The sequence below is a fragment of the Onychostruthus taczanowskii genome, unplaced genomic scaffold (assembly GCF_017590055.1).
Source record: "Onychostruthus taczanowskii isolate IOZ18803 unplaced genomic scaffold, ASM1759005v1 scaffold9, whole genome shotgun sequence".
NCBI lineage: Eukaryota > Metazoa > Chordata > Aves > Passeriformes > Passeridae > Onychostruthus > Onychostruthus taczanowskii.
In genome coordinates, this window is record NW_024506993.1 from 14,079,695 (window position 1) to 14,105,319 (window position 25,625).

A 25,625-nucleotide genomic window follows, 5' to 3' on the forward strand; every position below is an offset into this window, starting at 1 on the left:
TACATCATGTCCCCACTCCTGGTACTGAACTCCCTCCCCTGCCCCGGGGGCTGGCACTTGGCTCCTCGCTTTTCCCCTGCCTCTTCCACAGCTCCTTCCTTGCCTGGATCGCTCTCCATTAGTGCTGAACTCTCATTTCCCAGGTCATGTCTGGCCATCTGTGTCCTCAGCTCGGTTTTATTGAGAGCAAATGTGGCTTCACATTTGTCCAGAGATGACAGATGTGGGAGGAGCCCAGAGGAAGCCAGGCTGCCAGCCCTCAAAGGCAGGAAAGCTGACTGATAACTGAGATGATGGTGTAGGTCAGCAAAAGCTTAGTCACACTGGGCTAACAGTCACTGCTGCCTTGAAGAAGAGCAGCAGATACACAGCCACAGGCTTTGAGGGGCAGCCTGACTCCAAACCCCTGTAAGAGCTGTTCTGTAACTGTGGCCACAGCAGACTGCAACCCCACATCCCTGCAAGACTCAAAACCCCCAGATTTGCTCAACTGCAACAGCCCCCCAAAAAAGGGAACTGCAAATGAGCAACTAAACTTGTCAACAAGCCAGCAAATTAAAGCCTCCCTGGCAGCCCCACAGCCACAGTTGAGAACTTCCTGCTCTGTTCACCCAGTCACCCTGCAGGGGGAGGACAAACACCCAGGAGAGGAAGGAGGGAAGGGTGGGCTGGGTGAGACTACTGGGCTTGTCAGACAATTCACTCTGGGTGTCTGTGGCTGAAGAGGAAGGACAAGGACCAGAGGCACAGGGCATTCCTATGGCTGGGTCTGCTTCTCCTTTGCTGCAGGAAAAACAATCAGGAATTGTCCACAAAAAGAAAAAAAAAAGTGACACAGGTGTTTTGTATGCCATTATGGGATGCTCAGACATGGAGTGTCATCAGCAGCTGGACTCCCTCCTACCCAACCCAGCAAGGAGGCTCTCAGCTCAGCAGCAGCTGCTGCAAGTACCAGTGTGAGCATGGAGATGCCCACTGCTGTTCCCTGGCCCTTCCTCCCCAGGAGCAGCACAATCCACTCTCCAGCACGGGTGCAGCACAGGGTCCACACCCTGAGCGCAGCCCGTGCTGCAGGGCTTGAAGGCCTCCCTCATGCAAGGCAAACACCCTGCCTTGTGCAACCTCTGCCACTGCTCCAGCGCAGCCTGGCTGCTGCAAACCCTCACATGCACCCACAGCAACGCTGCATCTGCTCCTCCCTTCCTCCTACACAGCCTCCTCCTGCTCCTCTAGTCCCATGCCCAGGACTGACAAATCCAACTCCAGTGATGCACTCTCATCTCACTGGGTATCAAAAGCTGCTGGGAAGCTTTGCTGCTCACTGTTGAGGGTCAGGTGAGATGCTGCAACTCGGCTCTGCCGCAGCGTTTGGAAAGCACCATGAGCAGCAGATGGGTATGAAATAAAAATAAGTATTAAAGTACTTGCAACTGCTCAGTGAATTCTCTCTCAGCTTTATCAAAAATGCTATTTCTAATTCAGGCTCTCAGATGCTGGGACAAAAACCCAGAGTGAGGAATACAGACACCAGGATACAGGGAGCTTAGAAAACTGCCTTTATTCTATTAGTTCTTGGAAAAATGAAAATACAGAAAGAGTTTAGTTGGCTGCAGAACAGCAAGAAGTTCACAGGTTAGGAGTCTGATCACTACATGGTAACCAAACTTACACAAAAAGTTTCTTTTTTTTTTTTTTAAGTTTTGAAACTGGGTCCAGCAATGAATTTAAGGCAACTGAACAGTTCAGAAGCTTTGAGTGTGAGCAGGCTGTCTTTTCTCATCCCTACAGCACGTTATGGAAAAAACTCCTCCTGGGTGTGCAGACCATTCATATAATTCAAATGGGTCAGACTCTTACAAATGAACAGGGGAAGAGGATCAGCTGCTTTCCACCGGACTTTATTTTCAAATACAGTTTCTTAAAAAACCCAGAACACCTTAACGCAGAGGTTACAAGTAACAGTATTAGGAAATCCAATTATACAAAAAATACTACATCTAAGCTGGGGTAAATAGATTTATTTTTGGTAACATACATTTAAACTGGCACTAATTACACAGTAACTAAAAGGTAACTAACATGAAACCACAGAACCCTCACTTTTCCTTAGCTGAATGGGACTTGGTCATTTCAGAGTGATCACGTTTTCAAATTAATGTTTTACACCAAGCCATGAAAATCAGATCTTCCTAAATGTGATAGCACTTAAGCTACTGTCGATTCCATACAGCCATGTAACGGTTGTACTCAATTAGAATAGGACGTTAGTTATAAAGTAGTTACAGACCAATCCTCTGTGTTGACAGCTTTTTCTCTTTATAGAGACAAGAAAGGAGATAGAGAATTGTCTTCAATTAGCGCCTGGCATATTCTGTGAGTGCAGAAAAGGTTTGTTAGAGGAATGTTGAGGTTAACCTTGGGTGCACAGATGAATTTGATGCAGATTGTTATAAAAATCATGGTTGGCTTCTAAATACTGGTAGCAAGATGACTCGATTTTTAAATCTCTTAAGTAAATTATAGATAATGAAAAAGGCCAGTAATCATACACTAAGATTAATAAACAGCACTTCAAAATTACTCAAGTGCAGGGTGCTGCTTTGGCCATCTTCCTCTGGCCACGCTTTATAAGAGAAGGCACCCGGACTTTTTCTTGCCACGCCGGGCTTGCAAAGCAGCTCTAGTGGCCATTTCAAACACCTCCCTCACACCGTCTTTGGTCTTTGCCGAACACTCCATGTACCCGAATGCACCAATGCGGTTTGCCATATCCCGGCCTTCCTCGGGTTTGACAGGCTCCTGCAACAGCACAAACAGCAGGTGAGAACAGCCCAAACCCACAGTGCTCTTCCCCTTCCCACCCAGCTTCCCAACAAACGCAAAGGATTTCTGGATTAAGTACACGTAATGAATTGGTTAGTTAAAAATCCAATGCCAGAGGACACGATCAGTTTTCTGATATCTCTGAGCTTGAAAGCTGCAAGACTTTTTGAAATGAGCAAGTGACTGCCTATTTCTGATGAAGCATTTATGTAATTATTTCCTGCCACTGCAAAAAAGCTTATGAACAAATCCCCAAATCAATGCCTCAGTCTTTATATATAGCCATGTTGATCAGACAGCCCACAGAAACCAGCAGCCAGCTGTGGGTGCCTGTTTAATGCTCTGCTACAACACCACACACTTCTGCCATTGATTGTAAGACTCTGAAAGGAACCTGCCTGCTTCATTTTGGCCAGCTCTCGTCGTGTGTGCTCGTCATTCCTCAGGTCCTTCTTGTTTCCTACCAAGATGATAGGCACGTTGGGGCAGAAATGCTTCACCTCCGGGGTCCACTTCTCTGGGATGTTTTCTGAAGAAAATAAATAGAGGCATGACTGTACAAAGCCCCACTTCTGGGGAGAGTTTTATTTTAAAGCTTTTACACGCTGCCTGAGTCGTCATAACCTGATAATCCACACTGATGCCCTTTTTTCTGCTCTTCATAAGGAAGCAATAGACCTGTTCTGGTATTACCAAAAAAGACAATCCTGTCTGTGGTAATTTGAAGGCTGAAGGACATGTAACATTTTGGCTTCTCTCAGCAGCTACCTGACAAGGGTTAGCACAAGAGACTCTGAAGAACAGCATGCAGAATTTTGGACTGGAAAGTAATGGAATATTTTGCTTCAAGAAAAACATTTTATTTATCTCCAGAAGCTAGAGATGAGCACAATAATGAAGCTAAGTTTTAACCTCACTTCTGTTCCTAAAGCAACACAAAACAACCCCTCTCAGCTCTCCCCTTACTGCAGCAGAACTGCTCAACACACTAATTACAGATACACAGAAACAAAGGCTTGGGGTAAGTAATTTTCAATCTGCCACTTCTCCCTACATGCAGCAAATGAATTTGCAACCTCCTCCTCACATCCCTACATGACTTTAGTTTTTTAGTGAAAGGAGGACTTGGGGGCTTTTGAAAGCAAAACCTTGACAAATTCTGTATAGCAGGAAGTGCTGAACAGCCTAAAACATCTGGCTGTGCTTTCATAAGCTCTTAGACAGTTGAGATTCACAGTGGATGTACCTGCAGGCTGCATAACCACTTTTTATCTTAGTGAAATTCCATTCAGCTTTTGAAGAGACATTCACTATTATGTAATATGGCATATTTTCTTGCTTGAAGGAACAACTCAGACAAGGGTTTTGAAGCCAGTTTTTGCACTACAGCCAAAATACTAATTCTGCAGCTGCACCTGGAGTGCTCAGGTGTGCTGTACACCTGAAAAACTGCCTGGTAGTTCACTGCTCCCAGGGACCTTGGCACCCAGTTACTGGTGAGCAGGAAGGGAGGAAAGGGAAGAGAATTTTTACAACCTGGGCAAACACAGAGTGCTGCTGCAGCTGTCGTGATGCTGGAGAATTCCCTAATGTCTGAAAACTACACACTCAAACCAGCATCCATTCTGAAACTAGAAAAGCTCCCAAGGGAAAATACATTCTACAGTGCAATTTCCAAGGGGAATATATTGATACAGAGAAGTGGTTCTGATTCAGTTAGAGATCTACTTACCTAAACTATCAGGACTATCAATTGAAAAACACATAAGTATAACATCAGTATCTGGATAAGAAAGCGGTCTAAGTCGATCGTAGTCTTCCTGTCCTGCTGTATCCCACAAAGCCAACTCAACCTGCAAAATTAAGGCAAGGGTTAGTCAGATCACCAGGAAAGTTCTGATTCAGAAGCCAGGAACTTAACAAGACTGACTAAAATATTTCAGTCAATTCACTCAAAAGGAGGAGACTACAAGTTCTCCTTTGACAGGAGAACTACTAGGAATTTTACATTCTGTAACTCCAAAAATCAACTTATTGCTGCTTTAGAGTCTTTTCTTTATACCTATGACTACTGTCAATTCTCTAAAAGGACATAAAAGCTACCAGCAGGAAAGCAAGACAGAAGAATCGAAGGAAATCAGCACCAAAGGGCTGGGCAACTCTCTGACAAGCATCCCAGAAATAGCAGTTTCCACTGAAAGTGGACTAAATACATGCTTTTTAGGATTATGCACATTTTCAATGGGTTTACAGCTGGAACCTGTAGTGACTAGAAATGTCAAGATCATACTTATTTGTGCACAAATTTAACAAAACTGATTTGTGTGTAAAGCTTCTTGTTACTAAGAAGTAAAGTACCTAATGTTCTCTATTCTTCTGCTTTTGCTGGAGCTAGGTAATAAGACCTAATAAGCTAGGTAATAAGACACCCCAACAAGATTGTTCAAAACTGTAGAAGGAATAGCCAACATTTAAAGCAAAGGACTTTAAAAACTATAATCAAGCTCTTTAGGTACATATACTCTTGCTAAAGATTCTCTGATGAGTCTGCCTTCACAATGGAGTGGGTGCCTTCTTTAAACCCTTGCATTCAAAAATTCCAGGAAAGAAGTCCACAGCAGCTCACATAAAGATTGATGGGCAGAACTGGAACCCAAACATGAGCCTGCATGTGCAATGCAACTGTCTGTTTGAATTGTGACGAGACAAAGCCTTGAGTTGCACACATATACAAAAATAATCTTCAGATTTCAATATTTCAGTCAGAAACATTCCTCCTCTCACAGTCACCTCTGTAACTGCAAACGTGAATTCTGTGGCAAATGTTCATATTTTTAAAAAGATGCCTGTTGACAGCTCCCACATGACACTGGAATCAGCTCCTAAAACACCACATTTCCTACCATCACCTCTTTGCCTTCATATGACTTCTGGTAATGCTTTTCTAGGAAGACAGAGATAAATGGCTGTCAAACAGAAAAGGCTTAAGCAATTCTCTCCTACAAACTTCTGTAATCAAATTTTCTTAAGACCAAAAGCTTAGATAAAATATATCCTCTAGTTACAAAAATAAAATCAGCTGATACTGCTCAAGCTGCTCATGCTATTTTCCTTTAGCTACTGGCTGCATCTAGCTGATAGGGCATGACTCCCTATTCACTCATTCAGAGATGCAGAGATTCAGACAGAAAGGAATGAGGAAGTTAGACTTGGTGATAAGAGGGACAAATGGATATCACACATATTTCAAACAACAGTCCTTAGAGTATAAAATACAAGACAGAAACTGCAGAATCTGTCACTTGGGGAAAAAACATGTCCTAATATTAGTCTAAAAGTAAATTTTCTTTTACTGTTTCACTGATTATGGGAGAGGAAAGCTCTTTTTAGACTCAAATAGCATGAACTATCATGACTAAATCCATAAATAATCCATCCCTGCAACACTAGGAAATCAAATTTAACATAAAGTCCAAAACCAGCTCAAAAACCTCTTTTTCTCCAGTCAGGATTGACAGTGAGAGATTTCAATCCATCAGTCACTGCATCTGAACTAGAATGGACTGAAAAATGTCCTGGCTGTACCTGAGCCCAGAGCAAAGGCAATGTCACACAGGGACAAAACAGGGAAGCTCAGCACCATCAGCACCAAGACCTGCAGTCCCATGGCAGAGTCAGCTCCATGTGGTTGCACCCAAACAGACACAGGCTCTGCCTGCCTGAGAGGCTTTGTAAATAGCTGAGCTTTCAAGGTGCAAAGCTCCTGCTTTGTGTGCTTCTGGAGTATCCTGGAAAGTGACAATTTTGCACATCACCCAGCACCCTGCTGACAGAACTGCTGAAGGCAACCTACCCAGGAATCAGCACCTACAGCTGCCCCCTGGAGCAGGTGTCTGACATGTCTGCCTGTGTGGTAAACAAAAGGACTCAAGAGGTTCCACTGATTAAAAACTGATTTTCAAAATATTTAAAACAAAAATGAAATATTTTAATAATTAGTTTACTGAAGTACAAACTAAAGATGAAACTCAGTGAACTGTGGCTACACTTGGGTCCTAAGAATTGTGTTCCTTCAGACAAGCAGGACAGGTGATGCTGATGTACACTACAAAAATCATCCCCTTTAATCAACCTGTCATCTTTTCTCAGCAGGATGCTGCATGTTGCCAGGAGTAGGTATGAAAAAAATCCTCTCCAGGAATTAGTCTTTGTTAACTACAATACCAGGTCCCTATTAAAACAGGGACTCTCTTTCAAAGGCCAGTAGCCCCAATGCCCTCAGCATCTCTGCATTGCTCCATCTCCTCCCACCTGCTGCAACATTCTACTCAGACTGACTGCATGGCTTTTAGAACCTCAGCTTGTGTACAGTTAGAAGCACCTTGTTAGACAGACACTGGATATGAGCACGTTCTAGTAAGGCTGGTATTGTTTTCCCCAGGAACATCCTTAATACGTGGTTACTGCTTATATTGTAAATACATTTTTAAATATTACATTTTTAAGGATGTTTTTCCACAGGAACATCCTTAATATGTGGTTAGTGCTTATATTGTAAATATATTTAAAAATATTAATTAAGTGTAGAGATGTCCATGCTATTCTGAACAAACACCAGTTTATTCTGGCTCTTAGAGAAGGGTTCACATACCTGCTTTCCATCCACTTCAATATCTGCTACGTAATTTTCAAAGACAGTGGGAACATACACTTCAGGGAACTGGTCTTTGCTAAATACAATCAGCAGACAGGTCTTTCCACAGGCACCATCTCCCACTATAACCAGCTTTTTTCGAATGGCTGCCATAGCTGAAAAACAAAACAATGACTTGTTAATTCAAGTGTTACAGTGTTTAATTGAGATGCTAATAGTTAATAAACACCAAGTCTTCAATTAGTAAGACCTTTTAAATTGATTATACATGTCCATTAGAGAGACAGACACATCTGGACTTGGGTAAGTTCAGATTCCCATTCTTTTAAGAAAAAACACTCCCCAGCACTTATCAACATACTGGTGAGCCCACTAGGTGCAAGAATAATGGAAAGGAGAGGAGATGGGCCCGGTTTAGCATTTATTGATCTGTCCTAAAGACTGAGACAGCAGCACCCAGAGTGAGCGAGCAGCCCTGTCCCAGGGTACCCTCTCAGAAGTGTATTCAGGTAATCATATACAAGATGCTTCAATTGAAGGGCAGTAACATTTTCTTATCACACTGAGCTGTCGTAACTACAATTTGCCAGTCAGCTGGACTGAAGAGCACCCGCTGCCACATCAGAGCACCAACAGAGAGATCTCAAGGTAACCAGTTCCTCAGATTACAACCACCACTCTGTGAAGGATTTTGGCAGGACATATCTCACTCCTCAACCCACTTTCCTGGGCATTAACCTGCTCCCAGGTTAACAGAGCCTGCTGTCAGCTTGGAGTAAGAGAAGGCGTACTCAGAAGTGGAGACCCCCATGGTGCTCCATGCAGATCTCTGCTGTGGAATGAATTGATCAATGATGAACTGATTGGTCTGTATCAGGACCACACAAATCCATGACCTGCTAATGAGCAGCTCTGGCCTCAAAAAGACAGTAAAAAAGCTCCAAAAGCTTTAAGGAAAGCCTGGAGTCGGGGTGGGGCCAAAGGAGATAGTTGTTTTGGATCTGGCAAAGCAAACAAAACCAGCACCACGTATGTGCCTGCTCTCTCTTTTCTCCAGGCTTTTGTTTGTGACCAAAGCAGGGACAAGCCAGAGATTTAGGGAGTGACCTGCCTACTCCAGAGTGCAGTGAGGACAGACCCACAACGACTTTCTTCTCCACAACATCAAGGCACTCCAGGGGTAGCCGCTTAGTCATCCCATGAAACTTCCTGGAAATGGAGCAAACAGCAACGCCACCACAATACCTATGACTGCGTGACCAAAATAGCACAGAGGGAGCACCCTGTGAGTTAACTTTTGCCATGACAAACCCAGAACAAAGTTCTGTGAGGATGACCAGGGCTGCTGGCAAGGGGAGAAGGCCTCAAAGAAGCACCAGAGAGATTTAACGGACACACCAAAAACATTTTATCCTTTTCACCTCTTTTCTTGCCTCACGAAATCAAGTAAAAAGGTAAAACTACCATCTAAAAGCACACTTTGGTATTGTTAGGTGGTGAAGCAGCAGTGGATATTACTGAGAGATTCTGTACTTCTGCTCCAGGTACAGAGAATGTTCCAGGTACCATTTCAACCCACCAAGCAGCAAGGGTCAAGGACAGCCTTGTCAGACACCACTGCTCAAGTGATCCAAATCCATATCTAAAGTGAGTTTCTCCCACCTTGTAAATATATATGTACACAAGTTAAAGTTATTTACCTTAGGGACTTGGGGTTATTTTTACATTTGTGGAAGATTTTAAATGATCCAAGCCCTACAGAATTTTTCTTTCCGTTGTTTTAGATGATTTTGAATACTTTCTAGCAATGGTACTACTTGAATTTTACAGAACTGGAAATTATCTGTCCTCTGTACAAACTCAAGATCAACTACTTGTAACTTCTATTTAGTGTCAGTTTTGGCTAATCTGCCCTTCAAGTCCTACACAACCTCTGAAGTCATTTACTGATGTGCTCCACAACATTTACAATGAGAAAATTTCCCTCAATGTGTACCCTCGCCCTTCTTTGATGTAATATAAGCCCATTACTGTTTATGCTGTTTTTTGTGGCCATAAAGAACAGGATTATTCCCTTTTCCCAGTGCAGCTGAGAATACTTGCCTTCATTTAGTCTTCTCTTCAGGCAAAACAATGCCAATTTATTCAAGCCTTCTCTGTAAATAATTTTTCCTATACTTTCCCATTGCTCCCTTCTGGACAGAGCCCAATTGGCACAAATTTTCTGAAGTGTGGAGCCCAAAAGCTGAATCCAGTATTTCTCCTAGGGCTCTGTGAAGAGTGCCCAAAGCTGAAGGATTCATTTCATTGATCTTCTGGGACACCCTGCTTAAACACCAATCTGGAATTATGTTTCTTTTTCTTTCTTCTTCCCCCTCCCTAAAGACAACACTATTGATACAGTCAGCTTTTAATTCCTGATAGCTCACAGACCTTTTCATTCAGATGTCTCTGCAGTGAGTAGTTCTCTCTTCACACAGCTGAGTATCCACTGCCACACTTTTATTTATCCTTACAGTGACTGATGGTTTATTCCACCTTCAGGTTCTAGCTGTGTCCTTCAGTTTAATCATGGTCTATTGCATGCAAGTTTAATAGTAGTGATTCCCAGATAATTATCTAGGCCATTGATGAAACCACCCTGGAGACACAGTGGGTGGCTGACATAACCTGTCCTTCCCTGCCATCCTCCCTCCTTCTCCCTTCTGTGCTGGTGGCTGGGACTGGTCTATGATGCCTTGAGTTCCCTGCAGTATCCCAGGGTAGGTGACCTTTTGGCATCACCTACGGATAACTGTATTTTTCAATGGAGTATAAGATCAACTCTATCTTCTTCTAAATACTTCCATCATTCAGATTACTTTTTAAGTGTTCCTTGCCAGTTACATTTTATGCTCTGGCCTTCTACATACCTATGCCTAAGGTCTACAAGGAAGCTACCATTATGTAAAAAAAAAAAAAAACTCCACAAATCCATTATTTAATGTAGATCTTTCTACAAATCCTTCCCCAAAAAAGCTTGAAAAATTTATGTATATATATATATATATAAATTATTTCAAGAGCTTTATTTTATCTCCTCAGTATCTTTTTCCTGAGAAAAGCCTATCATGAAACTGTCTGCCTGAATGCTTCCTGAGATGTGCTGACATTATTTGGACCCAAGATGCCCTTCAGCAGTGTGTGCTCAACCACTTCCTTCCCACTGCTCAGGACCCGCCCCATGAGGCTCTCCTGCTCACATTTCTGTGCAGGACTGTCACCAGGACAGATCAAACCTGCCCAACAGTCCCCTCCATCTAGTACATTCAAAATCTAGGGAATTAAAATTCCTTCAACATCAGCTTCTAGAGGATCCTTCTGGACCATCACAAAAAGCCTCAACCACATTATCATTTTTTAGTGACCCATGGCATCCTAGTATTTTTTACTTTAGTTTCACCTTCCACAGCATTACCACAAAACAATTTCTTCTAGAACAAGTGTGCTGTATAAAATTCAATTCAGGAGGCAAAGATCACCACTTAAAATCTCCACTTTTTAGAAGCAGCTCAGATTATAAATGCTGGGTATATATAAACACCTCAGGATGTCAGCTCTGATCAGAGACACCTCCACCCACCTCGGAAGGAAGTCACCAAACATCACAACCACTTCTTTGTACTTATTATTATCAATGAACCATAGAATGGTTTGGGTTGGAAGGAACCTCCAAGATCATACAATTCCAACCCCCTGTCATGGGCAGGGACACCTTTCACTAGACCAGATTGCTCAAAGCCTCATCCAACCTTGAACACTTTCTAATTTATGAATTCCTTGAATTTCCTAATTTAGAGGATTCAGTGCACAGATCAGCATATTTTAGCTAGTTATTTTTAGCTAAAATAAATACATTCCTCTCCAGTGGGCAGCTGTAAGAGGTTGTCAGGTCTGGCAAAGATTCAGAAAAACAACATCTTGGTAGCACAATAGAGAAAAAAATGGATTGTTAGAATGAAGCTGCATCTTAGTGGTGCATGTGGCAAGGACAACACTAACAGCATTCACAGCAGCTGGGTCTTTCTGGTGCATTCTGACATGCTCTGGTTTTCTTCATCAAGTATTCTAAAACATGGAAATACATCAAATTTGTATCAGCAGTATGTGGGAATCAAAGCACTTTGTTGGCCTAAAGAGTTTCACTTAAGATGCATATTACATACAATTTACTACTTGTGGCAGCAAATCTTTTCACCAGTGCCTACATTTAGAGCTAAAAAACCTCTATGAACTACCTGAGAGGGTGCAACAAACAGACCAAACCCAACTACTACTGCCTCACTGTAACTGAACAAGAGTACATTCATCCTTTTACACAACACAGAGAGCAGGGAGAGTCCAATAAACCCAGAAAGCTGCTGGAACTGCATCACTGATGATGCACACAGAACGCTGAGCAAGAAATAATTTATCCCAATTAGTGTAGCAGAATGGCTGCAGTGATCTTCTAGGAGAACCTGTGCTGTCTTCTGCAGCAAGGCAAGAGATCTGCAATTTTTCCTACTCTTAAATGAACCACTCTTCTCACCTTTGCATTTATAGGATTCTCAAAACCAGCTAGTCTGCTAGATTCGAAGTGGAAACTCTCACAGCATGACTCAAGTGACTCATCTGAATGGAAGAGATTCAATTATGACATTTCTCCAGCCTCAGCCAGTGTCTTTCACAGGTATTACAGGAGCTTTAGACATCATTTGCTCAATCCCACTAACATCACAGGAGGTTACAACACAAGGAGCTCCTGTTTGCAGAGTTGCCACACTAATATTCTTGTTACAGGAGGCCGCTGTTTCTAAGTGCAGTGAGGCTCCAAGACTCCTGCAGCATAAAGCCCTGCTTGTTAAGGGAATCCACCAAATGCTCCAGAAGAATTAGAAATGGGGAAAATATTTTTTTCCATGTTTTAAACCTACTCCCCCCAAGCATTACTCTTTACTCCAAGGGAATTTGCCTCTTCAGCATGCTATTTATTTTTCCAAGGAACAACTTTTCTAGAGCCACCTCTCTGGCAGGTCCCAAGGCCACACAGCATGAGTGAGGATTGTGGACACACTGTTGACATCATGAAGTTGGATAGGCTGACAACAAACATGCCAGGTTTGTCTGTCTCACTCTGGATCTCATCCTGGAGAAGGTAACTGATGGAAGAAACAGCCCTTTACCATCACATAGGTATCAAAACTATATTTAATTTCAATTACCAATTAACTATTAGTAACTTTATGTTGCCTGCTATGCTATACAGGCAGATCCTTTGCACAATGCAGAACTTTGAAAAATAAATAAAATTTTTGGATTATTGCATGTCAGCAAGAACTCAGCAGAAGCAGTTCAACATGCTACAGTAAGGATGCTGCAGGGGATGAGGGGAGAACATCCTTTAAATTCTTTCCACCTGATCTTGCTGAAGTCCTTAAAACCAAAATGTTGGAAGGTAAACGTTTTGAAATCTTAGAAAGACTGCCTTGCTGCTGACTCCTCTACACAGTACTGAAGCAGTTTGCTGCTGAGTGAATTACAGCCTGGCTCTCTTCTCACTTGCTTTATTTCCCTTCGTTCAGTCAGCCCTGCCCTGGGCAGCAGGAGGAACAAGAGCCAGAAGAAGAAACCCTGCTCAAGTGTCTCCCACCCTGACCAGTGAGGCCCTGCCCTCTACCTACCACATGGAAGAACTGACTCTGTCCCAGTCCCTCAACTCCTTCTGCCCCAGTACCTACATTTACTCTTAAAATATACTCACTTTTGTTCAAGTGTGAAGTGGAGGAAGAAAGAGTTTTCCCCAAAGACTCCAGGGATCAAGAGGGGATGAGCAGGCTTTTCTCAGTTTTCTTCTGGCCATTTAGCAAGGTCTGGCATTAACACTGAGCAAAGCAGTTTGGAGTCCAAAGCAGAACAGCCCCGAAGCAAACAGGTCTGATTTTAGAGTAGCTGTGTACAGTGAAGAAAGAGACTGAACAAAAAGCATCTGGGTGGGTGAAGTGGGCTGAAGACTATGATCAGGGAAGGGGTCAGGCAAACAGGCCAGGAGGAGAACAGCAGAAGGATGTAACCACTCCTCTACAACAGAATCCAGGATTCCCACATCTCCAACAGCAGGCAATCTCAAGCATCTCAATCTTCTCCTCCACTAAAGTCCCAATGGAGAATGCCAGCAGCTATAATCCTTTTTTGCTGCTCACTTCTCATTAGTGAAAGCACATATAGACAAATACCAGAAATACTGCAGCTTGCTGCTGAAATGCTAATCCTGCTACCTTAAATCAGCTTCCTTCAGCATATGTAAGCCTATGTGTGCTATCTTGCCATTTTTCCCCACGTAACCAACACAGGATGGCCCTGCTCTTCCATAGCAATAGTTAGGAAGTAAAAGAAACTGTGACCCCAATCCACCTCTTCGAGAATCTGCAAACTGGGAAGTCAACAGCCTTGGGAGTGAAATAAAACTAAGAAAAATAATTATGGAAAAATGTGACTCAGTCACATAAAGGAGTCAGATAGAACCCATGTTTCTGCTCCAGAGTTCCTAAAAGATCCTGGAATCCATATATACCCCAAAACATGTGGCAAGCAACCACTTATTGTCTGAACTGATCTGTACAGCCACACTGACAGTCAAGGCAGACACACTGAACTCAAAGTGATCTGCTCTTTTGACACCATGAACAACCTGAAATCAAGCATTACTGGGATGGAACCTCAGTTCAATTCCAAGCCACCACAATCAAAACACTAAAAACATGAATATGGTCACCTCTATCAAGGGGGTAGTCAATACATTTCATTGTAATGGTTGAGATATTCTTAATTCTGTGCAAGTTTGCCTGTGGACACTTCCACTCATAAACCAAAAAGCCACATTATTTAAAGTGTTGCTAACAAGGCCTTTGAGAAATAGCTATATTTATATTCCTTACTGCAGCCAGTACATAAAGCAGTTTGACAGTACTGCAAAATAGACCTATTTCTAACTACAGCACTATGTGGGAGCAGTTGGTGAGAAAAAGCTATCTGCTGGGGCTTTTTGGGAGGGTTACATATGAAATCTAACACTTGAAAAAAGTTCCAAAGGTGGCAAAGAATAGGGCAGGCGACTGATCTTGCACATTAAATTTAACCCACAGAGAAACGGAATTTTTCTGTTGTAGGACTGAAGTACAATTGAAAAACTGACACAGAAGGTCAGCACAGTATCCAACAGGATTAAACTGAACACAGGTCCTTTGGGAAGGTCTTTGGACAAGGCAAGCTGCATGTTCAGCTTTCTGATAACAGTTCATTCAGCCTACATCAACCAGGCTCGTCTGGCACGTTTTACTAGCTTGGAAAAAGTGCCTTGCAAATAGAGCTGTACATTTCCAGAGCCAGCTTTAAATCAGGAGCAGCATAGCTGTGTTCACCTCCAGCTAATAAACCTCCCCAGGTCTCAGCTAACTCCACAAATAACCAGCTCAAGCCTCTTTGTACTACATCACCAGAACTGGGAACAGGGTCAGCTTAACTGCATTAGGTCTTAGCAACACTGGTTGCCAGCCCCAGTGAACCCTTAATGACTGATTAATTTTATACAGCCATTGAGAGTTATCCAAAAGGACACAACAGGTGTTTAATAGGCACGGGCATACAGTGCATCTTCATTAAGGACAACGGAGTGTTGTTCATGCTGCCTCTGCAATGGCTGTGATGGGGCAGGAGATTCCTCATGCAGTATAAATCCTGCCAGTGCAATGTTTTGGAGGAAACCTGAATCAGCTGTCAGCACTAGATCCGTGCTGAGTGTCATGTGGACACAGCACGTCTAATCTGAGATATCATGTGAAGTCTCAAAGTAGGATTCATCCTATCAAATTACAGCCTTTGCCCTTGCCTTCCTCTTCAGGAAAAATCCTGTGTGACAACACACAATTCATCTTCCTCTCAGAGAAGAAAATTGTTTTGGATTCTAATAAATTTGCTTGAAAACATTTTGCTTTGCTCTCCCTCCCTGTACTGAGCCTCTGTCCGTGCTTTACAGGAACGAGCCTCAGCACTGCCAAGTGCTCCCAGGAACACACAAACTATCTTCTGTTAAAACACCCAAAGCACGACTGTGCAACCCTCTACACCCAGCACTGTGTCCCACGCAGCTCCAACATGGACACTGACCACTAGACCAACTTGTTTCTGGAGCTAAACTTACACTTGGAGACTCACAGACCCTCTGTTACTGCAGGTCTACACACATGGAAACAGGGACATTGACTTAGGTCTCTCCACCTCAGTGCCTGGCATTTCAGATAAACTCAGGACTAGATTCATGCACTGAAGAAGAGGAAAAATGAGAAAGAAGCTTCTCCCTGCATGCTTGCCAGCCTTCATCTCAGGAGGTTCTTGGGTCAGATGTAGTTCCCATGAATTTGGTAACCTCAAACAGATCTCTCCTCCATGAGCTTGTCCAGACTCCCTTTGAACCCATGTAAACTTCCAGCACACACAACATCCTGTGGAGGGAGTTCCCACAACTTAATTACACATTGTCTAAAGCCACTTCCTTCAAATTCAAGATTGTCCCTATTAGTTTCTTTTACTGCCTCCTAATTCCGAAATGGAAAGGGAGTGAACAATTTGCCTCCGCTCACTCTCTTCCTGCTGCTCACATAACAGCCTTTCCAGACTGGAGCATTCTAACACAGAACTGGTTGTTTTTTTTTTTTTTTAATTACCTTTACACCTTTAACAGTAGTGACTGTCTATTCCTGGCATAAACCCTGGTAGAGGTGTCATCTTCCCATCCCACATTGTCCATCCCAGCTCCAAATGCCCCAGGGCTGCTGCAGCACAGCTCCAGGAGAGGAGCCTTAAACCCATTCACTGAGTATCGGAGAACCACACCCTGAGATGCGTTTCAAGTGCAAACAAGCCACTGCTTGGTCATTCCCCAGTACATTTCACCCCGTGCATTAATTCAAGTGCAGATCATCTTGACTTCAAACTAGCAGTAACAGAGAATTCCATACCATGCTTCTCACTCCAGCAGTCAATTACATTTTCTGCATTATCATGAGGTTTTCCTTGTCACTTCCTCACTTCTTCAGCCTCTGCAGATTTCCCATTACTGACATTTTGCATTTCTTCGAGGTGACCACTCAAAAACACAGCCCAAGAGTCTCCTTCATGTTCTCACTACACATAGACTCACTTGAGCCTCTACTTGCCTTTCACAGTTGCCCTCTTTCTACTAAATTTAATATGAACCATATTGATTTTGTTCTGGATTCTTTTCTCACTGAAAATGACATGCAATTACTGTCAAGTACTAACTGAAGGCCAAGATGAACACTTGCACTTAAGAACCAAACTACAACAATTAACACCTCTCGTTTCTATTTCCCCCAGCCCAGGCTCAGTAACACTGCCTTAATTCTTTTCTGAACACTTTGTTGCTTATTCCATTATTGTACCTGGGATTGATGTCCTAGTCTGATGGGATTACAACCATTAAGATTGTTCTACTTCTCTTTATTATTACTGCAATTAGTATTCTTTCAAACTCAAACTGCTGCAGTATGGAAAGAGCTTTCTGGAAAAAAAAATACATTGCCCCCCTCGATTTTCAGGCCAGAGATTTTCAGAGCTAAGATATATATCAAAACAGAGGTGTCAATTACCAAGTCTGGTCAGATTAGGTGTGCAATATCATTCAACCTTTTTTTTTTTTAAGCTTAATGAGATAATCAGAATACCTGATTACACGGAAGTTCTCTGTGTATAGATAAATAACTGCCAAAAGATAGGAAACCAGGCAGAAGGAAATGCTCAGCGCTCTCAGAAAAACACCCGTGGAACCTGCACAGCTCAACGTTCATAAATGACCTGAAAAAGCGAAGAAAAATAGCCATACAACAAAATTTACCAGTGATGTCAAGATGTAGAGGTAATAAAGGCAAGGGCTAACTGTGATGGATTTCAGAACTTTAACAGGCTCTGTGCCTTGGCAATAAAATTTGAAAGAGAGAAATGTGAAGCGATATGCAATGTAAAAACTAGATTCAACTTTCTGTACGAAGTGATGGACTGAGAGCTGATCGCTGCTACTCAAGGACAGTATTCAAAGGTTATATAGTTAATTCCTTTAAAATAAAAGCTCAATACTGCAAAGTGCCACAATTTTAAAGATCCCAGTATTAAGAACTAGGAGAAAAGGAACAAACCAGAAACCATTAAGATGATGTCGGAATCCATCGCATGACTGCATCTTCTGATGTGTGCAGCTGTGATCCTCCATGTCAAAAGGCTATAAATGAACTGGAAATGACTCAGAGCAGGGCACACGGATGATTAAACTACACAGCAGTGACCATATGAGGAACAACTGCAGCAGAACTGGAAAAAGGACAGTCTGGAAGAGACACAACCACAAAGAAAACAACTGGATGCTTCTCTCAGACCCTAAAGAGCGGTGAGCAAAGCTGGGGCCTGAAACAAGGACAGGAGCAAACGGGACGAGCCAGCATGAAAGCAAAGGCAGGCAGGCCTCCCAGCAGGACACATGGCAAGGCCTCACCACACTTCAACTTTTCAGATCCATAATTTCAAAGCTATTTGAGCTCCTTTTTCCTCCCAGTTACTTTGCACAGTTTTGAGCTTCTGTTTTCTATTTTCTATGTTCAGTTACTACTTTTCTCTTCTTTCATCTGTAGGGCTTTCTCGCACTGTTTTTTAAGCGTGAACAAAACAGATGCCTTCATTTCCTTTCCAAGCCAGGTTATTTAATTCACATTCAGCACTTGGTAGGAGAAAAACACTGCAAAAGAAGGTTCCTGAAAGACCTTTTTAAAGCATGTTTAAGTCAATTTTTTTTTAAACTAAACCAGCAAAATGTGAAAGCAAAACTCTGTCTTAACATTGTCAACGTGCATCCTGTTTTGTTAACACCAAACTCAGCAGGGTGCTCCTGATCAATTGCAAAGTTCACTCCTACACTGTTCACCTCCCTATTGGTACATAATTAGTAAATTAACACTATTTCAGAACCCAGGGAAGAAGACTAATTTGAGCATTTCTCCCTTGTCTTCCTCTACCATGACAAGTCCCTCTCCAAGGCTGAAGGCAAAGTTTGGACTTTGGGGGCAGAAAGAAGGATTCTGTCCTCAGGATCTGTGGCTGCTGTTGCTGTCCTTGCCCTCCCAACAGAACATTCTTGCTCATTTGCCCCCACTGACTCCATCTTTGCTATCTGCAGGCACGACTTACGAGAGCACTTCTCTTATGCAATACTGAGTCCCAAGATTACTTTGCACAAAATGAGATTAGGGCTTAATATTGAGGTAATTATAGTAGATCTGTGGATTTCCATGTGTGTGTAATCTGCAAAACGCTTTGCATTTCAGCCAGTTTTTTCTTGGAGTCCTCTCCTCTCCTCTCAGACACCTCCTGCATGTCAGATGGGATGTGGGGCACCTCACACTGAGCAAGGCAGGCTTCTGCTCGGGTGTGGTGGCTCTGTCTTCAGGTGCCAGCAGTAAAGCACATATGGGCGAGAAAAACTAACACTAACTTCTCCAGACAGCCATCTACTTGTACCACAACTGACACTCACCTGTGTTCCTTCCTCCTCTTCTCCCACCACATCTGTTGAAACTGCCCTGGTTCAGATCAAACACCCAGCAAGCCCAACACTGCCTAACACATGCAGGTATCTCAGACAGAGTAAAACCAGGAGCAAATGCACTGATACCACCACAAGTGTATTTTCTCAGTTGACAGCTTGGGAGTAATTATTTCTTTTTATTCTTTATGCTCAACAGCCCAACATTTGACAGTGTTTTCTCCTCTCATTCCACCTGTTTGGTTCTGAAGCCATGTAAATCGTTGTCATTCAAAGCACTCTGTGGCCCTGCATTCTGTGGTCTCAGTGCAGACTGAGGGAGAGGCTCCATCAGTTTTGATCTAGACCAGACTGCTTGGTCATGTCTTTGCCAAGCTGAGGAGTTCAAATCTTTTTAAGCATCCCTTGTATGGCATCCATTTCTTATCTCTGATCGCTATTTTCAGCCTCATCTTTGCTTTTCCAGCTGCAGTGTATCTCAAAGCACATCTTTCTTTTTACCACCCTGCTGTAATCAGTGTGTTGAGGACTAAAAGCCATGATGATATCCCTGTTTTCCTTTTTTTATTCCTTTCCCAAAGCCCCTCCAACAAACTCATATGATCACTACTGAACACTAAACTTCCATTTTCACAGAAATAGGGCAAGCTCTTCCTTTTAAGTGGCAATAATTAACTTTCACCCCATCAGTGCATAAACAAATTAAGATTACCCCCCTGTTTTGTATTTATCTGGAACAAATTTAATTTGGCATTTTGCTGCCTGTAATTCAGTGTTAGAAGGACAAGCTGCAATTCCTCCTAATTAGCTCTGGTCTTTTCTTCCCTTCTCTCTCAATACTTTTCTCACCAGATCATTTATGAATATGCTGAACAGGAGAGATTTAATGTAGATCCTTCTTCTTCACTTGTCCCAAACTTCCCTCCTCTGTGCTTCTGGAGTCATTCAAAACCTCCAGCAGCTATGAGCTGCACCTTTTCCTTTGCAAAAGCCACACTGGCTTTCTGCTATGCTAAGTTGTTGGTCCATCTGGTTAGCTTTTTTTGTCTTCTACTTTTTAAAAGGGCACTGAACTGTGATATCCTGCTGAACTATCTTTAAGAACTGCTACCACATAAATCCTCTTCCATTTCTGTGGCTTCAAGGTATTGAGAAGTTACACAGTGTAATTAGTAATTCGGTCATTTCAGGCCCGAGTTTTCTTTGGAACCCTTGGGCAAGCACCATCTGGTCTTGGCATCTTGTAACTGTATTTATTACTTTGCTCTATAAATTACTTTGCTGACAATTCAAGAAGAGACAGATCTTCCAATGAGTCCTGCTCTCCATAAAGACAATATGTGGCACAGGGAACCTCTTCGGACTCCCGGACTCCTCCACAGGAAACAGGAATAAGTCATCTTCCTACTCATGGCTTCATCATCAAATATTTCTTTCACTTTTCCATCTACTGGCCCTCCGGAATGCTGAACCCTTCTTGTCTCTGATTAACTTGGATTTTTTTTTTTTTGTTTTTTTTTTTTTTTAGTATGATGTTTCTCAGAGACTCTCTGGCAGGTCCTTGTATTTTTCATTTGACTTGCCAGACTTCACGTTCTTATTTACTTTTCTGGTCAACTTCTTGACTTAAACTTTCTGAAGGCTGTATTCTTATTTCTAATACTTTCTTTATCCCAAACTGCATGCTCATTCTCATCTGTCAACATTTCACAGTATAATTTAAAATCCTCCCAACAACATTTTCAATTTCAAGTGCAGAAGCCTAGTTCTGCTGTGGTTTACATGGAACCCAGCCTTTCCAAACAGCTCTTGGACTGAGGTTCAAAAAATGAGCCAATTCACTTGGTCAGCACCCAGTCAAGATCCCACTGTGAGACAACCTTCTCACTTCACACAATTTCAACAGAGCAGACGGGAGGTGAAGAATAAAGAGCCTCCAGGTGTAAAATATAAGAAAAATGACATGCTAGCAAAGAATGCAAACAGAGATAACTGGTACTTGGACAGCTGCTAGTTCTTTCAAATCACTGACACAAAGGTAATCTTCCTTAAAACTGTGAAGATGAGGAGGAGGAATCCCTTTGTACACATCCACACAAGCAACCTGCTCCAAATGCGACAGTTCAGGCCAGGTGAGACAGAACTATTTATGGTTGCAAAACACTGCTAATTAACTGAGCAAAGAGACTGATTTGAGCTCTGTTTCTGATTAACAAACAACAATAAAAAAGCAAGCAGAAAATCCACAACTGTCAGAGCCTGAGGAAAGCAAAACCTCATATTTGGTGTACTGCCCAATTTTACTGGGTATACTTGTAACTCTCCATCTGTTTGTTTTACAAGGGACCTTGGTCATGAAAAGTGGTCAGAGAAAGACAGCAAACCTTCTTCTGATTAGTTTAATTAGATGATTCACTTAGGAAGGACTGGCTGTTAGTTGTGGACGGCAAATATCTTAATTAAAAGGTGGTCTATAGATATTTTAGTTCAACTTTTATAGTCTCTAATGTCCTTTGCAAATGAAAATATGGTGATAGGAAAAGGACAGAAGTGAGGAGGGACAGGGCACTGTCACTCTACCAACTCCAATTAGCTTTTGTTACTTTGTTCACTGTTCAGAATGAGTGGTAACAGATCCCACCAAGACCAGAAGGCACCCAGACACCAAACAGTAGTGTAAAAGTAGTAGTAACTTAACCAGTGTACCACAGACAGTATTTTGGGATATTTTTGCTTATTTTTGAGATTTACCAAAAAGTAATAAGCAACTACCTCTTTTTATTTAGCTACCCACTATTTATAGCAGGAGAGGAATTATACCAAAAGGCAAGGAGCAGAGGATTTTCATCATGCATTCAGGTGTGTGCAGGTGCATAGCTGTACCCTGGGGATGGAATGAAAGTCAGCTGTCATTTGGTGCATTTATTTTGCATTGCACCGTTCTCTATTACAGTTTCACCCTTATTAGGTGTTTTACTAGGACAAGCTCATCATGGATTAATTTAAGATTTCAAGGGCACACTTGCTGTACTTTATCAACATGCTAACTTCCTCAAATTCACCCAATTACACTTCTCCTCCACGTTAGTTCAAACTGCATTTGAAGACATGTTGTAAGGCAACAGAGCAGAACAAGAGAGAGAGGAGATTTGGTATTAAAGGTAAAAGATGGTGGCTGAGTGGAGACTTGGAAAGAACCTGATGATAGCACAGCAGAAGGGAGTAAAATGTTAGAGAAACTGAGAAGGTACACTTGGCTAATGAAAAGGTAGCCAAGGTCAGAAATACCTAGCACAGAGCAGACCACAAACATGGTGTGAAGAGGAGCCCACAAGGTTCTGGGCAACTTAAATACAGTGAGAGAAAAAGATTAAGTGTAAAAACCAGAAAAACCAAGAGTTACTATCAGAAAAATGAGGAAAGATTATGATACTTCCAAGACCCCTCCAAAACGTTTTCATTTGGAAATTGCTTATCTAAAGAGCCATCCCCAGTCCTACATCCTGGTGGCAGTTAGGATCATTTAGGATGTTTTTACTGTCAATTCCTGGCTCAGAGAACTCCCCGCCTCTGGCGCTTGGCTGCTGTGGCACTCGGCCAGAGCCTGGTGAACGAGGAGGGATAACATGAGAGCTGCTCAGCTCAGTTCTGCTGTGACTGAATTTATTTTGCCCCTTGTGTGACAGTGCATTCATGTCTTGAAAAATTATTTTTGAAAAAGCCACGTATTTCAGTGTTAAATGATACAAATCACCCAAATTTATGTCAAACATTTATGCTGAATATGCTGTTAAACACTCCAATGAACTAATTAAAGTGAAATAAGGCTAACATTTATCTTTTTTTAAACATGCAGCCTTGGTCCAAATCAGTGCCAGAATTAGACTCCGTATATTTGAACGAGAAATGCCAGTGCTGTGTGGCTGGAGACCTGAATAAGACCAGGACAGGGCAGGAAGAAAGCACACATGTATCAGAAGAGCCTTCAACAGCAAGCAAATATTTTCACAATCTTTTCAGGGAAGGAAAGACTTCATATTTCCATACTGGGAAAAAATCCCCAAATAAAGCCATCAGAGAACCTAATACTTTGAGTTACAAACAACATTTAGGGCACATAAAATTAACTTTTGAGATTTCTGAGACAAAAAGAAGATCAACAGAAGTGCGCTTCTGGAAGAAGTTCGCCATTTCAAAGTCACACAGATGGAAGAATTGACACTTAGGCTAAACTCTGGAGGGGGGGAAAGGCAACAACAAACTTAACATTACCTAGGGAGGTCTTAATGTTTAATTTTCTCCAAATACTGTATCACACAGAGAAAGGGTGGGTGGGAATCACTGCTCCTGAAGGGTTCCCTGCAACAAACAGGTGAACTGTACCAGGAGAGAAACAAAAGCTGGATATGAGGCAGCAACTAAAAACAAACAAACCCCTGTTCCAGACACCTCTTAAAGGGATATCAAAGTGGATGTGGGATCATTGGACTGGGAACAACACTTCATCTGAGTATCGGTAACAAGTAACTCTCCGGACCTCTGGGAGAAGTTTCGGGTCTTATTTTTAAAACCCAAACAGTAGTCTCGAGGCTCCTCTCGCCCTCGAAGGAATGGGTTTCCTGGCAGAAAAGGTTTATGCAGGGTGTCGTTCAACACCGGGCAGTTCCCAGCCCAGGTGAGGCTGTCGGGGCTCCGGTCGTGTCAAACCACCCCCGGCGTTCCCCCGGTCTGCAGCAGCCGCCCCACCAAAAAAACACCGCCCAAACTTTCCAGTTTCGCTCCAAAGGCCGATTCCTCCCCAAGATAAAAGTTCAACGGCGCACAAATCCCCGGCAGCCCTTCCGCAGGCACCCCGGCCCGGCGCCATGTGCCGCGGGGGGCCCGGGACGAGCCCCGGCTGCGACCCCCGGTGCGGGCGGGGCGCGGCCCGGCGCTGGTGACGTCACACAACAAGCTGCCACTCACCGGGGCACCCCCGGTGCCGCCCGTGTCACCCCGCGGGGCCGGGGCAGCGCCGCCGCCGCCTCCCTCCGCGCCGCCGGGGGAGGGGAGAAGAGAAGCCGGCGATCCGTCCCCCCTCCCGCGCCCCCCGGCCGGCCGAGAGCCCCCCGGTACCTGCGGCCTGCGCTGGTCCGGCGGCCGCCCGCCCCGCGGCCAATCGGCGCGGCCGCGCGCGGGGGCTGCCGGGAAGAGGCGCTATAAAAACGCCGGTGCTATTTACGCCGCGCCAGTTGGGACTCAGAGAGTGTTTGGCTCATTGTGTGCTGCCTCTGGGGGAGCTGCCCGCCTCTCTGCGGCCTTGTCCCTGCCTGCCCCGTGAGGAGCCGTCCGTGCTGGGCACGGCCCCTCCGCACCTACTGCGGGGAAGGCGGCTGTGGAGGGGATCTGAAGTGCGGTGCCCGGTTTGCCCGAGGGTGGTTTGTTTCCCCCTTTCTTCTGGTGGAGTCACACCTTGGGTCCCGTGTGTAGTTCTGGGCCCTCAGTTCAGAAGGACCTTGGGGGGCTGGAGCGGTCCCAGAGAAGGGCGATGAAGCTGGTGAGGGGTCTGGAGCACAAGCCCTGTGAGGAGCAGCTGGGGGTGTTTAGTCTGTAGAAAAGGAGGCTCAGGGATGACTTTGCCACTCTGCACAGCTCCTGACAGGAAGCTGTAGCCAGGTGGGAATTGGCCTCCCCTGCCTGGGAACTTGTGATGGGTCTTAAACTGCGCTGTGCTGGACATCAGGAAGAATTTCTTCATGGCAAAGATGATCAGGCATTGGAACAGGCTGGTCAGGGAGATGTGGGGTCACTGTCCCTGGGGGTGTTTAGGGAATGGCTGGCTGTGGCACTCGGTGCCATGGTCTGGCTGACATCCAGGAGTTTGGTCATAGATTGGATTTGATTACCTCAGGTCTTTTACAAACCAATGGATTCAGTTAAAGGTGGATGGGGGCAGTGGTATCAAAGTACCCTGTTTGTCTGTGGGCCTGTTTATTCTAGTGGAGCAGATGAGCTGTGCTCCTAGCAGGCACTGGGCTGTGCTGTTGGGGATGGAGAAAGCTGAGGGGCTCACAGGCAGCACAGAGCAGGGGCTGGAAGGGTCGGACTCACGGACAGCATCTCCTGAGCATGTCTGTGGTGAGCTTAATGGCAAGATTGCCCTTATCCCAGGGCGTAGAGCCCTGTGGCTGATACACTGGAGGAGGGGTACTACTTCATTGTTTCCTTTCTTGCCCACCTGAGAAGGCTCAACATGTGGAACTGGCCTCAGGGGACCCGGGGTGGGGGCAGCACTGCCAAGGGCATGTGTGCATGGAGAGGGTTGATGGCAAACAGCCTCTGCCGTGTCTCAGGGCTCCCTTGCAAACAGGCACAGCAGCCTTCAGCTGGCACTGGGGACAGCCTGTTTAACCTGGGCACTGAGAGAAACTGGTGCTGTGCTGCTTCTGATGCATGATCTGCAGTGTTTCTCCCCATTCCCTCATTTGACAACATTTGATTTGCCAGATCTTTTTATGGACTGCTCTGGTGCCTGTAGAGGAA

General features: G+C 43.8%; 1 protein-coding gene across 3 annotated transcripts; it reads right to left on the reverse strand.

Annotated features, from left to right (window-relative positions):
• Positions 1-1,533: 1,533 nt before the first annotated feature.
• Positions 1,534-24,248, reverse strand: RHOA (ras homolog family member A). Of its 3 annotated transcripts, none has more exons than XM_041425512.1 (5): positions 24,219-24,248; positions 7,475-7,632; positions 4,556-4,676; positions 3,222-3,352; positions 1,534-2,799 (listed from the first exon to the last, which is right to left on the reverse strand). In XM_041425512.1, the coding sequence occupies exons 2-5, from the start codon at positions 7,628-7,630 to the stop codon at positions 2,626-2,628; spliced, it is 582 nt and encodes a 193-aa protein (XP_041281446.1). In that variant the 5' UTR covers positions 7,631-7,632; positions 24,219-24,248; the 3' UTR covers positions 1,534-2,625. The 3 variants fall into 3 exon arrangements, with proteins under 3 accessions (XP_041281446.1, XP_041281445.1, XP_041281447.1); XM_041425511.1 differs by lacking the exon at positions 24,219-24,248 and adding an exon at positions 17,239-17,368; XM_041425513.1 differs by lacking the exon at positions 24,219-24,248 and adding an exon at positions 13,260-13,276.
• Positions 24,249-25,625: the final 1,377 nt, after the last annotated feature.